A 15,156-nucleotide genomic window follows, 5' to 3' on the forward strand; every position below is an offset into this window, starting at 1 on the left:
TTTCTTTTACTTTCTTGAGTCATTTTCAGAAAATAGAGAGCAGATGCAATTATTCATTGAAGCCACTCCTGTTAGTATGTGTTAGCATGAACTTAGCGAAGACTACTTCTCTTAGTATCTTCAGTATCAAGATACCCCAAAACATGCAATTGCCTTATCTAGAAGTGGTTTGAACACCTTTAGGTACTAGTTAAAAAAGAACTGGGTCCAGATCTTTGTGTTCCATTTTACAGAAATGAAATGGTATCATATTTATCATATGCTTTCATTGTTGGTATCATAGACTGTGCGCTTTTGTGTATTTTAAGGAACCTGGTCTATTGCTAAGGAGTCTTAAAAGTATTATTGCTACATTATCTTTCTTTTAAAAAATTACAATAGGAGAGAGAACTTGAAGCAAACAAAAAAGAAAAAATGAAAGAAGCTCAACTTGAAGCTGAAGTGAAGTTATTGAGAAAGGAGAACGAAGCCCTTCGTAGACATATAGCTGTTCTCCAGGCTGAAGTCTATGGGGCGAGACTGGCTGCCAAGTACTTGGATAAGGAACTGGCAGGAAGGTCTGTACAAATAGTACCATTTGTCCTCTTAGCTGACACATTGGATCTTTAATGAAGTTGGCTCTTATCTGTTGTGATAAATTAGTCTTTACCGTAAGAAGTATTTTACAGTTGGCTATAGCTTACTGTTGTTAACGAAGTTAATATTGGTAGGGTTATATATTGCAGATTTATTTAGTCACACTAAATAAGTATTTCTGGTGCGCACACACACACACTTTGATGGTAACTTGCTGTGAAATGCTGACAACTCTAGAGCAGCATTTTCAGCCGTTCCCGGCCTTGACACCGGAACAGATGATGTTCACATGGACAGCTCGACTTCCATAAGGAATTCTTTCTCTGATCACTGAAACCCAATGTTTCTTGCCCCTCAAAAACATGTTGGAATGACAGTCATTTTATCAAAGTAGAGTTCTGTTTGCATTAATTTTTTATAGTGAATTATTCATGAACTTTGGTAATTTATTATTAGTATTAAATAATTTTCTGCTCATTGTTTTAATGTCACATTAAGAACTGATGTGGAGCAAATAAAAATGATATATATCCTGTTGAAGTGCACATTTTCTAATAACTTTTACCACATTTAAAATAATCATTTTATAAAAAGAAACTATCATTAGAAGAAATGTTTTTGTACAGTGAGCCTCATCTAAAGACTAGTATCCAATAATACCTGAGTTTGATAACCTACCTTGATTGCATGCCAAACAGGAAAGATGTTAATTGACATTAGTCTCATAAATTATTCTTTAGATGTATTTGAATTAACTATATGATTAAAGAAGGTCTCATTTCTTCTTTTTTTTTAAACTAGTTATCCCTTGAAGACATCTGTCATTTTCAGAGTTTTCATGTTTACAAAGCTGAGAGACATCAGGAAGTTCCTGAGTATTAGTTTTATTATCGCCTTAGATTTATGCAAAAGCTACTTTTGTTTAGTGATTCTTCTGAATTACCTCTATAGTATGCCTAATGAAAAACTAACTGAATTAACTCTTTTCCCGATATGAAGGGTCCAACAAATACAATTACTAGGACGAGATATGAAGGGACCCGCTCACGATAAGCTTTGGAACCAGCTGGAAGCTGAAATACATTTACATCGTCACAAAACCGTCATCAGAGCCTGCAGAGGACGGAATGACCTGAAACGACCGATGCAAGCACCCCCAGGCCACGTACGTTCGCTTTATTACTGTTCTCACTCAGCCTCTTCCTTCTTTCTTTAGTCAGAAGTCTTTCCTATTTTTTTTATTCTAGTGCTATTTAAAACCTTTATTTAAAAAGTGAAAGTGGGATTAAACTTATTTAAAACAGACACATATTTAAAGTTTCCACAACCCATAGCTCTTTATAGAATTACTAATGCCCTGAAAGTGATATTTCTGAAGACAGGTGAACTGTTGCTAGCAAATGCATATTGCTAGTACTTTGGCTCAAAATTCAGAATTTTCCTGGATCATGATTAGGCATGTTTAAATTTATTTAAAGTTTAGCAGAAAGTGTGGTCATACTGATAAATTGGCCAGTATTTTGGGCAGTTCTTTAAGGGAATTTTTGGTAACTAGATTCAAATATAGTTTCTGAACTAGCATTTACACCTGTTTGGTCTTGAATTAAGATGGAATTTGAGATCTGTATCCAGTTGTCTGCTTCTGTATCCATCATTGTACAGGAGCTTTCCTTTCTATCTGGATAAAGCTTTATAAAATTTCATTACAACAGCTGCTTGATAATACAGACTTTAATATAATAAAAGCGTGTCTAACTCCTACCCAGTGTTTTACATATCGTAGTACCAGATAAAGGATGGCCTTAAATAGTAAAATTATTTGTTGCCTCGGCAAAGATTATTGTAAGAAGAATTGATATATACATGGAGTTGGTAGGAGAGAAGTGGGAATTGCAATAAATCTTTATTCCATTGTCTTCTTTGAAACATTGGTGGTCCCCATTAACTTCTAGGCAGTGGCCAGCTGGCAAAAGTTATTTTATGCTAAATAAAGGAGTATGAGCCTTAACCTGATAATCATGGGATTTTAAAATAAAATGGTGGACTTAATAAGATTTAACATTATTTTGACCATTACTTTGGTATAGTGAAGAAGATATTTTGGAAGAAGGCCTAATTGGAGTCGAGATACATTAGACAGATACTAGAGAAATCCAAGGAGAAAGTGATGAGAGCAGGGGAAGTGCATTTGAGAGGAAGGACAGGTTTGAGAGGATTAGAATCAATAGGACTTGGTGTCTAACTGCTTTTGTTTAAATAGGTGAGTGAGAATTAAGAGTCTAGGTTTTTGGTTTGGGCAACTGGGTGAAATGATAAAGCAAATAGATTGATAAAGCAAATAGAAGAAAAGGTAGGTTTTGGAGAAAAGATGTTGAGACAGTTTTAGACATGTAAGTGTTTGAAGTCCCAGTGGGACAGCCAAGATATATCCAGTTGGCTATATGACTCTCAAATTCAAGAGAGAAGTCTGAGTTGAAGAAATATTAGGGAAATCATCCATCTCTTGTAACTGAAACCATGGAATTGATTAAGTCACCCAGGGAAAGTATATAAAAAGTGAAAAGAACAGGAGGCCAAGGATGGAAAGAAACTTTTATGGAGTAAGGGAAAGAAGTGGATTACCAAAGGAAGAAGCCTGAGATGGAGCTGTTAGATACAGGCCATCGTGGAAAGTAGTGTAATAGAAACCAAGGAAAAGAGAGTTTCAAGGAGGGAGTAGTGAACAGTATCAGCTTTCTGCAAGGTTCAAGTAGGGTAGTGACTAAATAAAGTATTCATTGGATATAGCCATACTGGTTACCAGTGACTGTGGAGAAGACAATTTCAGTGGAGCAAGTTGGGGCAAAACCCTAATTATGGTGACTGGAGAAATGAATGTGGGAGCCAGGGAAGTAGATGTAGTTAGGCTTAACTTTGTTTGGAGGTTAAGGAAAGATGGAGGGGGGATAGTGGCTAAAGAAGATGGGGGATGATTGAAGGGTTTTTATTTTGTTTTGTGTTTCTACATGGTCAGTATTTTAAAGCTGGAAGAGGCTTAGAATTTATTTATATGCTGAACAGGGAAAGAGTAAAGCTACCAGAGAAAGAATTATTGACAGCACAAGGTCCTTTATTTAAGAGGTAGACACCACACCTCAAGGGAATGAAGAAGTAATTAATGATCCAGTTGGCAATTTATGTTTCAATCCTACGAATCAGTTAAAATGGATGTAGATCTTTAAGATAGTTTCTAGTGAAGATGAACAGTTACCCCCTTTTATTTCTTGGAGATATTTGTTCATCAATTCCTGGCGATAGTTTCTTTTGTAATGTCCTACAATTTAAAAAGAGAGGTATTAGTATTAAAGAAATGAACAAAAGGGTAAGAAAATCATCTATACATTTCACTGTATTAACAGAACAACTATTTTTGCTTTTCTGTCTGTTACTGTCTTTATACTGTGTATCAATTCCAGGAAATTAATGAAGATTTCTAGAAGCAAATTACATAGCGTGGGTTTATTCTATTTGGTATATTATTTAAATAGTACTAATTTTCCTTCTTTTTTCCCCCCAAATAAGGATCAAGACTCTTTAAAGAAAAGCCAAGGTGTTGGTCCAATTAGAAAAGTTCTCCTCCTTAAGGAAGATCACGAAGGCCTCGGCATTTCAATTACAGTAAGAAGTAGTGCTCCCAGTCTCCTTTGCTACAGTTACCTAGTATAATCATGCTTCTTTCTTGGACATCATTGGCAAGCAAAGTATTCTGGATATATTTTCTAAATAAATAAATTTATTCCCATGGGCACCAATGCTTTCATGTAAACTTTTTTTTTGTATGTAAATCTTCCTAATAACTGTGATATATTACTCTAGTAATAGTATTACTGTAGTAGAGGTATTGCGTTAGTAAGCATAGTTTACATTTTCATTATGACTCAGGTCATAGTTCTGTCCCATATCCTGTGATCCCTCCAGGAGCCTTTGAGAATGGATGTGACTATTTTCTTCCATGTTAAATGGCTCCAGATTGTATTGTTCTTTTCTCTATAGTATGTGTTATCTTCCTCTTGTCTCATTTCTTTGCTGTCAGATTTCACTGGCCCTTGGGTCCAAGTATTCTTCCTTTTTAAATTTGATACCTTCACAAACAGTTGTCTTGGGCAGCATTCCTGAGAGCAATCTGTTATAAAGTACATGTATTTGGAGTCATTTTGCTGTTGTTGAGAGCTGTGTTCCAGATGAATGGATACGATGGCTTTACTCTAATTTTCATTGGGTAATACTTAGGCACTTCCTAAGGTCATTTGCTTTCTGGTATTGCTTAATGTAGGAATGTTTCTTATAATAAAAAGTTTATCCGATGAGTACTTATTGAACACCTACCTTTTTGAATGCACTGCCCTCAAAGAGCATAAATTTAGTAGGATAAATTATGTATATATGTATACATATATATATATATGTATATATATATATACTCGCACACATGCATGAATAACCATGGCACAAGCTAGAAAATGAAAGGTACCAAATACTGCATTTCATCATTTCTATGTTGTCTATTTTTTCACATTTAACATCTCTTAAATTGAGATTCATCTTAGAATCTTATAGTTATTTTTGTGGTACATAAAATAATGGTGTTTTTATCTTTCATAGTGATTTAGATTTGATAAAAATCTGTTAGTGCTGTGGACTACTAATACATAAAATATTTTTATTTATGTTTAAAAGAGTTTAGCCGATTGTAGTTTTTTAGTTTTTCAGGGGTTCTTTTTTTTGGCTCTGGAATGTGTTTTAGAAAAGCATATGTATGTTGTTAGTCATTTTAGTCAGAGGTAACTCTTTGGTACTCCTAATAGTTAATTTACTAATACCTAAGTAGCAAATAAGATTTCACTCAGCATACACAGTATTGGTGCTTATTGAAATATTTTTCTGGGGCCTGCCCTGTGGCCAAGTGGTTAAGTTTGCATACTCCACTTTGGCGGCCCAGGGTTTCACTGGTTCAGATCCTGGACACGGACATGGCACCACTCATCAGGCCATGCTGAGGCGGGGTCCCACATGCCACAACTAGGAGGACCCACAATTAAAATATACAACTATGTACTGGAGGGATTTGGGAAGAAAAAGCAGAAAAAAAAAAAAAGATGGCAACAGTTGTTAGCTCAGGTGGCAATCTTTAAAAAAAAAAAAATACATTTCTAAGAAAATATTTTATTGTTAGAATAGTCTGTGACTATACAAAGAGTAAACTAATTTACTGCTTTTGTTTATTTGTTTTTTGGTTAGGGTGGGAAGGAACATGGCGTTCCAATTCTGATTTCTGAGATCCACCCTGGGCAACCTGCCGATAGATGTGGTGGGCTGCACGTTGGTGATGCTATTCTGGCTGTTAATGGAGTGAACCTAAGGGATACAAAGCATAAAGAAGCTGTAACCATTCTTTCCCAGCAGGTGAGTTCCCTTTACCTTTACGTAATTAAAAGTGGATCTGTCAATTGGTTCTCTTTGAATCTGTTGAATATTTTATACTTTCCTAGGAGGTTTCTCAAATACTGAAGTGTTTATATAAAGATACTAGTTTCCTTTGATTTGGGGCTTTTATCAAAGACATTCAGCCAGATTTACTGAAAAAGGAGATTTTCTTTGTTCTTTTCCACAGCTGTGTGACTTTGAGCAGGTTACGTAAGTCCTCGTCTGAGAGCAGTAAGGGTTAAGTATGTTAACACATATAAAGTGCTCAGAACAAGACCTGGCACTTAGAAAGCCAAACATCATTAGTGACTAAAACACTGTACAAATATATTATAGAAAAAACAATGCTAGAAGTGTATTGATTTTATAGTCCTAAATGTTAGAACTGAAAGTTCCTTAGAAATCATTTAGCCCAACCCACTTACTCTAAATGAGTAAACAAAAGTTCTTAGAGATCAAATGATTTGCTCAAAGTCTCAGAGCAAATAAATTAGAGAGTTTGGATTCATATCCAAGGGTCATATTTGTTATCCAGTATCCTTAAGGTGTTTTGTTTTGTTTTTTCTTTCAAGAATAGGGTTAAGGGAATTCGAAAGACGGTGGTAGTACACTGAGATGTTTGTTGGATCATCAGTGTAGTATGCCAGTGTTGAGTTGAATTTCCGAGTTGGAAGTGAATTTCTAGCTCATTTGGTTCAACTCTACATGATGCATAAATCTCTACAGTATCGCTAATTAAATGATTGCATTTAAGGGAGGGTTTGTTGATGATAAAGCAGTCCATTCCATTGTTGTATATTGCTGATTTTGGAAAGCTCTTCCCTCTTATTAAGCCTAAAATCTGTGTCTCCATTACAGCTACCCACAGACCGAATTCTGTCACCTAGAACTTTACTGAAGACTTCTGCGTTATCTGTCTCACCAAAATGATATTTTTAAAGCATTATCTGTTAAGGGAGATCTAAGAATGCAACCCTAGCCTCTTTAAGTTAGTGTTTTCTTAACCCAACTTTGCTGTCATCCAGTGGCGTAAGAGTGGGTGAACAGCAGCAGTGGTAGGCAGTCATAAAGTTTTAAGGAAATGCTAATAAGCACATATTAAAATTCTGAAGCATAACTTTAAACTGCTGGGAAAGAGGAGCACCAAAGAGACTAACTTAGTGAGGAGCAGTGAAAAATGGCATGCTTTCTTCTGAGCAAAAGCAGGCCATAATTTTCAGAGTTGTAAATACCAGACTTGTGTGTAGTGATTATAGTCTCTTATAAAATGACAATTATAGCTTGGAATTTTTTTTAATGTAAAATAATCTGTAACTTTTCACTTGAACATGAAGTTGTTAAAGACTAACAGTACACATATTCCACGTGTAGTCCAGTGTGGTAGAAAGAGCAAAGAGCAAGGACTTTGGAGTCAGATTTCTATTTTTCTGTTTTTACTTGTTCATCGTATTGGAAGTTACCTGCTTTCTCCAGGTCTCACTCAGGTTTGTCATTCATGTAAAAGAGACTACAATAGGGTTATTCTGAGGATTGAAGGATATAATTTTGCACAATAAATAAAGGAATTTCTGTACAATATTACTGAACATAATACCTTGATTAACACTATGTCTGGTACTCAGTGAAAGTTAAGGAACAAAACCCATTCAATAGGACACAAGACATCATTGTACAGGTTTCTTGAATTAGTCAAGGAAGAGTTTATGCGATGCCATTAAGTGCAACTTTAATATCTGACTATTTAGATGATTTGCTGAATTGCTGTGTAAAGTACAAAATGGCAAAATGACTTTTAAACAGAACATTGGTTCCAAAAATTCTGTAAATTGAATAGTTAACATCCTTTTTTATTTTAGGTCTATTAACAAAAATATTGTGATCAGTAGAAAGAGCTATTGTAATATTAAAAAGAAATTGCTTGTAGAGAGGATTCGTGGGGTTGATCTGGACACTTCTGAAGCTTCTAAGTTCTCCTCCATCTCTCGAGATTCTAGAATTTCATTATTTGTTGTCTTGAAAGGAGCTGCATCTGAGGGCTGACTACTTCTCCCCAGCCCAAAGAATTTGGAAATCCTTTTTTAATTACAATGTTAATAACTTGACTTCCTCATTTTCTTTCCCCATTTTAGAGAGGAGAGATTGAATTTGAAGTAGTTTATGTGGCTCCTGAAGTGGATTCTGATGATGAAAATGTGGAGTATGAAGATGAGAGTGGACATCGTTACCGGCTGTACCTTGATGAGTTAGAGGGAGGTAGTAATCCTGGTGCTAGCTGCAAAGACACAAGCGGGGAAATCAAAGCGTTACAAGGTAAAAATCACTCTAAAAGTTATTATTAATTATTTACTATTAAATATAAAAGCCTGAGATGTTCTCAGTAACACTGATTTAATGATTCACTAACAGAATGCATGGCTTTCCCTTGCTTATACTTTTATTGTACGCTGGTAACTATGCCAGAATTTTATTTACATGTAAGTGTTCCTAGATTCATCTTGGGCTTTAAGACAAGTACGTTACTTGAACTACAAGTGATCCTTGAAAAAATAAGTAAAATTCAAGTTTTGTAGACTCTGAAAAAAGACCAACAATACCTTTTAGAGTAGATATATCCTAATGTCATCTTACTGTCTTAATGAAAATTCTTCTGTCATAATACAATGATTTATTAACTAAATATGAGTAAGTGATTAGACTGTTGTCTGTGATTGTTTTTAGAATCAGTATATATGATCTTGAGGAGTTTTGGTTTGGTTCGTTTGCTATCATTTATGCATATTTTAAAGAAAAATTGTTGCACTTTCTTTTACATAGAGCAAAGGTTCTTAAATTGTGATCCGTGGACTTCTGGGTCCCTGAAACCTTTCCGGAGCTTCATGAAGTCAAAACTTTTCATAATACTACTAAAACATTTCTCTTTTTTTGCTGTGTTGATATTTGTATTGACAGTGCAAAAGCAATGGGGGTAAAACTACTGGTGCCTTAGTACGAATCAAGGCAGTGACACCACTGCACTTACGACACTTCTGTACTAGTGATGCCACTGTACCGGTACTCTTTGTTTTCTTCCTTGCCGTCCACTCAGAGTAAAAGAAGAAGAAAATGCCAGTTTCACTTAAGAATATCCTTGTTGCAATAGTAAAAACTGTTCCTTTTATTAAATCTTGATCCTTGAGTGCATGTTTTTTATATTCTGTGTGATGAGATGGGAAGTATGCATAAAGCACTTACTCTGCATGCTGACCTACGATGCTCGTCTTGAGGAAAAATACTTCAGTGATTAAGTTGGTAGCTGAATTAGCCATGTCTTTCATGGAAGGCAATTTTTACTTGAAAGAATGACAAGTTATGGTTATTCATGCTGTTTGGCAGCCATTTTCTTTAAAATGAACAAAGCGAGTCCATCACTTCAAGGAAAACCAGTGGCAATACGGTTATGCACTGCATAACATTTCAGTCAACGATGGACCACGTATACAATGGTGTCCCAGAACATTAATACCATATAGCCTAGGTGTGTAGTGGGCTGTACCATCCAGGTTTGTGTAAGAACACTGTGATGTTTACACAATGACAAGATCACCTAATGACGCGTTTCTCAGAATGAATCTTTGTTATTAAGCAATGAATGACTATTGCCAGTGATGAAATGTGAGCTTTCAAGTGAAAATTAGAATTTTCTAACATGCATCAACCACCATGAGCTTGACAGCTTCCCAACACTTAAAGAACTTTTCTAATAAGATTGCTGGTGATATTAATGAATGCCATATTTGATATGGTAAAAGGAAATGTGTCAGTTTTTGGAATTGCTACATAACTGAGTGATCTTATGGTTTTCAAATGAGCAGTGCATGATGTTATAAAATCCTTTATGGGTAAAAGAGCCATTCAGAGTGCAGGATAAACAAATGGATTTTAATGTAACAGAGCGTGAAAAGTTAATTGATAGGGGTTTCAAATTCTATATTGTCAAATTTTGGTATAATACCAAAGAAGAATATTGACAGTTATCTGAAAAGGCTGTTAAACTACTCTTTCCTCTTCCAACTACATATCTGTGTGAAGGTGAACTTTCTTCATACACTTGTAGCAGCTTGAGCAGAAGCAATTGTGAGAATCCAGCTATCTTCTGTAAAGCCAGACATTAAGGATCTTTGCAAAATTGTAAAATAATACTACTCTTCAGACTAAATTTTTTGGAAAATAGAGTTATTTTCACTAAGCAAATATGTTATTTATGTTAACATTTATTGGGTTTATTGTCATTTTTAACGAATAAATTTTTTTAGGTTTCTGTTTTAATTACTAATATGGCAAATATCAGTAACCCACATAACATTAATAACCCACACGAACAGAAGCTCTTTGGAGTCCTCAGTACTTACTAAGAGTGTAAGGGCATTCTGAGACCAAGAAGTTCGAGAACTTCTGGGATAGAGTTTTATAGTGAATGGATGAACTTTTACCCTTTTGGTAAGCCTGTATGTTATGAATTATCTACACAAAGACATTATTATTAAAGCAATGATTGCTCTCCCCATGTATCTTGAACAAAACCATTGTGGCAGGATGTCAAAACCTTACACTGTTGGGCTGTTCTCCCTATGATCTCATTGTCTTTCACCCTTTGTGCTATTTTCTGTCAGGACTAGAAAGCTTGTGCCCTCCTTTTTTGCAGCTGAGCTAAAAGACTTCTCTGTCACCTATGTAAATTGCAGACCTCTTAAAATGTGACTCAAATAACCAAAAATGTATATACTCTTAGGATATTATTATTAACTGACTCAGATCACAAAAAATAAATCCTTTGGTTATTGTTTAGCACATGTCCATACTTCATAGCTCACTAAACAGATGACATGGTCAACTCTCATTTACTTGTAAGCCTATTATCTATTCTGTAGATTAACCAAAATTAGTTTTAAATTTTATCTGGACATTGTCTTGCCAACAAACTAGAATTTTAGCGATAAACTAGAATGTGCCTCAGTGAAATGAAGTTAAATAATCTGAAAGCAAAATGTAAAAGAAAATCAATTTATAGTTCAGTAGCAGTTTGTGTAAGTGTTGACTGAATTTTATGATTGTGTGTATCGATTCTAAGTTTCATGGAAAATATGCTGGGAAATTTTATACAATTTTTAGATAGGTCCAATAGATAATATTAACAAATCCGTCCAATGTTTGTTATCTGCTATAAGAAGGAAGCACTTGATTAATCTAGGGCCCGTTATTTGCCTTATATTACTATCATTAATTATAGTGGGCCTGCCTTTGTGTTTGCTCAATAAAATTGTGACTTTTTTTTTAGACTTAGAGAATGTCTGCTTTGTTCTCTTTCTTTCAGGATTTAATAAGAAGGCAGTAACTGATGGACATGAAAACGGCGACCTAGGAACTTCCAGTGAAACCTCACTAGAAGACAGTGCTTCTAAGTTAGATGATCTGCACAGTCTGTATCAGAGAAAATCTTCTTAAATTGACTGTACCCCCTGCAAGGTTGTTAATGAGACTGTTCTGAATTTGGGGCATTAGGGAAGATGGTGACAGACTACACAAGATCAAGGGAGGCTGTTTGTTGCCTAAATGAAAGGCGGGTACCTCAGGGCTTCACGTGAGCAATTCTAGATGCATAAAACTCCATGTTTTCTGCGGTATACGGTAATTAGCTATTGCATGTAAAGCAATTTTGATTTCCTGAAAATTGTAAAGCGCCAAAGCATGAGTTTCCCAAAGGGATATTACTAGGCTCTTAAGTACCAGGTGAAGCACTACTGTTTTGTTTGGTTCCTTTCCACTTAGTAGAAGGACAGTGCTAACTGGAATATAAGAAATAGCCTTTAAATACAAGAGAATAAATGAATTCATATTATATATTGCAGAATGTTAAGTGCAGTGTTTCAAAGGACAGAACTTGACTCAATGAATTGCAGAAAAGTAGGCTTGACTTAATTTTTTTTTAAACTGAAAGAATGGTTTTAGGTTTTTTTTTAATTTATTGTGCATCCTGATATCTAAATCAGTTCTTAATCATTTCTTGTAATGAGTTTGCCTTTCAGCTTTATTCAGTGCAGTACGAAGCAGTTTTCTTTAAGGAATCCTTTATCAATCAATGCTGCACTAGAAATAGTTTTCAAAAAGTTGTTGTACATCGTACTTTCCTGGTTTTTAAAGAAATGCAAATGAGGGTAAAACATCTGTTCACAATTATGTTGATCTGTGTGCATGGTTATTGGAGCATCACGTGATTACTGTTTAGTCTCAAAGCTTTTTTTTTTCTGGGATCCACGAAAGACAGTTTTACACATTTTGAGTTGTTCGCAAAGTTTGTCTTGTTGTGATAGTCCTGGCACTTAAAGATACATTTTTCTGGCAGTAAAAGCTTAAATTTATTACTATGTCAACAAAATACGTTACATTCAAACAGCAGTTTTTTCTCAGAGTAACTGATTTGCCAATCATCTCAAAAGCTGAGGCACTGGTCATCAAGACAGGGGAAGACATTTTAATACAGTAATTGCTTTGGTTGGGCGTTTCACGTCAGTGTGATGTGTGACTAAAGCGCTTTTCATATGCAAACTACAGACGTGCTCCATCTCTTATCCCAGGATGCAGCATAGAGTGCCTGCCCTCTTATCTGCAGGCCCCTGAACCCAGCTGGGGAGTAAAACATTGCATTTAAAGAGGTGATAGTTTTGCCAATATCACTGTTTTATTAAAGGTTACACATATTAGGGGATATTAAGTGGGGAAAACCTACAAGGCTTTTAGAGTATTATCAGTATCTTCATTTCTAATACTCAGATGTTATGTGACATAAAACACATCTTCTTGTCTTTCCTAGGTACACTATATATTTGTTCATAGGTAAATCTATAAAATGTATATACTTTATTTGGTGGTTTTGCTATTTATGAATTTTTGTTTTAACTTTTGCTCATTTATGGCTTGTTTGGGGTGGGGTTTTGTTCATCTGTATATCACCATGTTAATTTGTGATAGAGATGCAATTCATAGTGTATGTTGTTATGATATTAAAATGCCTTAGTGTAACGTTGCCTCTAAGCAAAAGCTAGTGTGTAATTGTGCAACTGACTGAGCAAGCTACATGTTACTGTTTGCTCCTGACAGGCTAGGCCTCTTAAAAGAAAAAAGTATTTTTTTCTTTCTGCATTCCCCCTACTCCAGACACATACCCCATGCATGACATGAGATCTGCAAACTGGATTTTAGCCGGTGTATTCATTTACTCAAAAAAATGTCCATGGTAGCATATCTGAAACTTTTTTGTTGTGACTTGGACCGTATTATTATTATTTTTTTAAAACACAGATGGGATGGGATGACCTTGGCATTTTTTCAGAGAATATCCTTTATTTACTATGACTGAATCCTTAGGAAATACTAGCTAAAAACCTTTTGATTTTCAAGAACTATCTAATGAGTCTATAAAGAGTTTTTTAGAGCCTTGAATTGGCATTTCTGTGAGGATGCTGTGTAATACAAAGGAATGTATAAGATGTGATATAAACTCCTTGCGAGGGCTGATTAGCAGAATGAATAGTTTTCCAGGTAGTTTAAAATTGTACAGGTCTGTTGCCTTTCCTTCCTGCTTCGCCTTGGTTTGCAGGCCTGTGCAAGAGCAGTGTTGGTCAGAGGGTCCTGTGAGCTGCCTGGTCGGTGTTCAGAAAGGACCCAGTTCAAAGTTCCTTTTAGAATATATGGCTTTGGGGGGAGAAACTAAGAATTATAGACTTTTTCCAAAGGACTGAATGAGAAGCGGTTTTTATATTTTCACACTTACAGGAAAGAAACTCATAACACTCAGGTTTCTAGGACAAAACCAAACAGATCAGGAGAGAACTGCTGCAAAGCCATTACAGTTAAAAAGTAAAAAGAAAAATACACAAATGCATACATAAACAGAATGGCTGAGGAAAGCTTTCAGCAGAGTGTGAAGGTTGTGTGTATGTGTGTATTTACATTTTGACCTCTACAGTTCTCTTCTACAATATCTCTTGTGAATGAGATGGAAAAACAACATTTGAGTTAGGAGACTTGTTAAAATAGATTTAAAGAAGATGAAAATTTTTTGAGTCTCAGTAATTATAACTGAACAATTGCCAAAAATTAGCACAGCTTGTCCTTGGTGTTGGTTTTATTCCCCCAACAGTGGACTTATTTTGTGTTCGTGTTTAGAAATGAAATATATTGATTCACGTGTAAGTTGCACATTATTTGACATCTCCATTATGTAATCCACTATTCCACCTATCCAGTCTTCCACTTAGGGTCAGCCTCAGATCTATAGGATTTATGACAAATGTATTATATCTAGTTGAGTTGAGTTGAGTTTAATATTTTTTTATTAGCTTGTAAATAAAGATGGCATCTTCTACATTAAAATGGTATTGATCTCATTAAAAAAATAAACATTTCACGTTTCTTTCACATTAAATATTTTGGTTTATTATTTATTTCCATAGCTTCTGTTATTTGTACCAACATGTCAAAAAGTCCATGCAAAGGCTGAACCTAGTTACTATAGTGGAACATCTTTTTTTTGGTAGGAATTAACTGTTTGATCTTGGGATCTGTTTAATATGAGTTAGCTAAAAACATGTGGGTTGGCAGGAGCTGCCAGAGCAACTGTGGGACCAATTCTGTGTTGAAACTTAGCAGATGGCAGAAACCCTGGTCACCTTAGGTTAGTTTTTTGTTACAAATATTGATGGCCAATGTTATATATGAGGATAATGTTGATAAAAATTAGAAGATGAAACCTTAGATACTATGTAAGAGGATGTTCTTCAGTTTTGTCATCTAAGCATATATAATTTAGAAGTTCCCAAATTATTTGTAAAATAAGTTTTAGAAGCATCTGTAAACATTGTTCAGTCTCTTTGCATCAGAAGTTTTACATATTGTCATTTATAGTCAGCCTAAGAACTAGGTGTAAAATGTTTAGGAATACCTTAAGGTATTTGAAGTCAATCAGGAAGATAAACTTACAAATGGTATTTTACTCTAAGTATTAATTAATATAAATCATATTTCAGAAAATTACCTGCCGTGAACATTTAGAAATACTTATTTTTTGTCATGGACTGACCT

At 35.0% G+C, this 15,156-nt stretch overlaps 1 protein-coding gene across 2 annotated transcripts in view; it reads left to right on the forward strand.

Annotated features, from left to right (window-relative positions):
- The window catches only part of GOPC (golgi associated PDZ and coiled-coil motif containing), a 45,363-nt gene extending 30,870 nt beyond the window's left edge, over positions 1–14,493 (forward strand). For both annotated transcript variants that reach the window (XM_046675539.1, XM_046675540.1), the window contains 6 exons: positions 382–557; positions 1,576–1,741; positions 4,138–4,233; positions 5,854–6,018; positions 8,169–8,349; positions 11,390–14,493. In XM_046675539.1, coding sequence (XP_046531495.1) covers positions 382–557; positions 1,576–1,741; positions 4,138–4,233; positions 5,854–6,018; positions 8,169–8,349; positions 11,390–11,520 — 915 coding nt within the window. In that variant the 3' untranslated portion in view covers positions 11,521–14,493. The remainder of the gene's footprint in view (positions 1–381; positions 558–1,575; positions 1,742–4,137; positions 4,234–5,853; positions 6,019–8,168; positions 8,350–11,389) is intronic.
- Positions 14,494–15,156: the final 663 nt, after the last annotated feature.

The sequence above is a fragment of the Equus quagga genome, chromosome 11 (genome assembly GCF_021613505.1).
Source record: "Equus quagga isolate Etosha38 chromosome 11, UCLA_HA_Equagga_1.0, whole genome shotgun sequence".
Taxonomy (NCBI): Eukaryota; Metazoa; Chordata; class Mammalia; order Perissodactyla; family Equidae; genus Equus; species Equus quagga.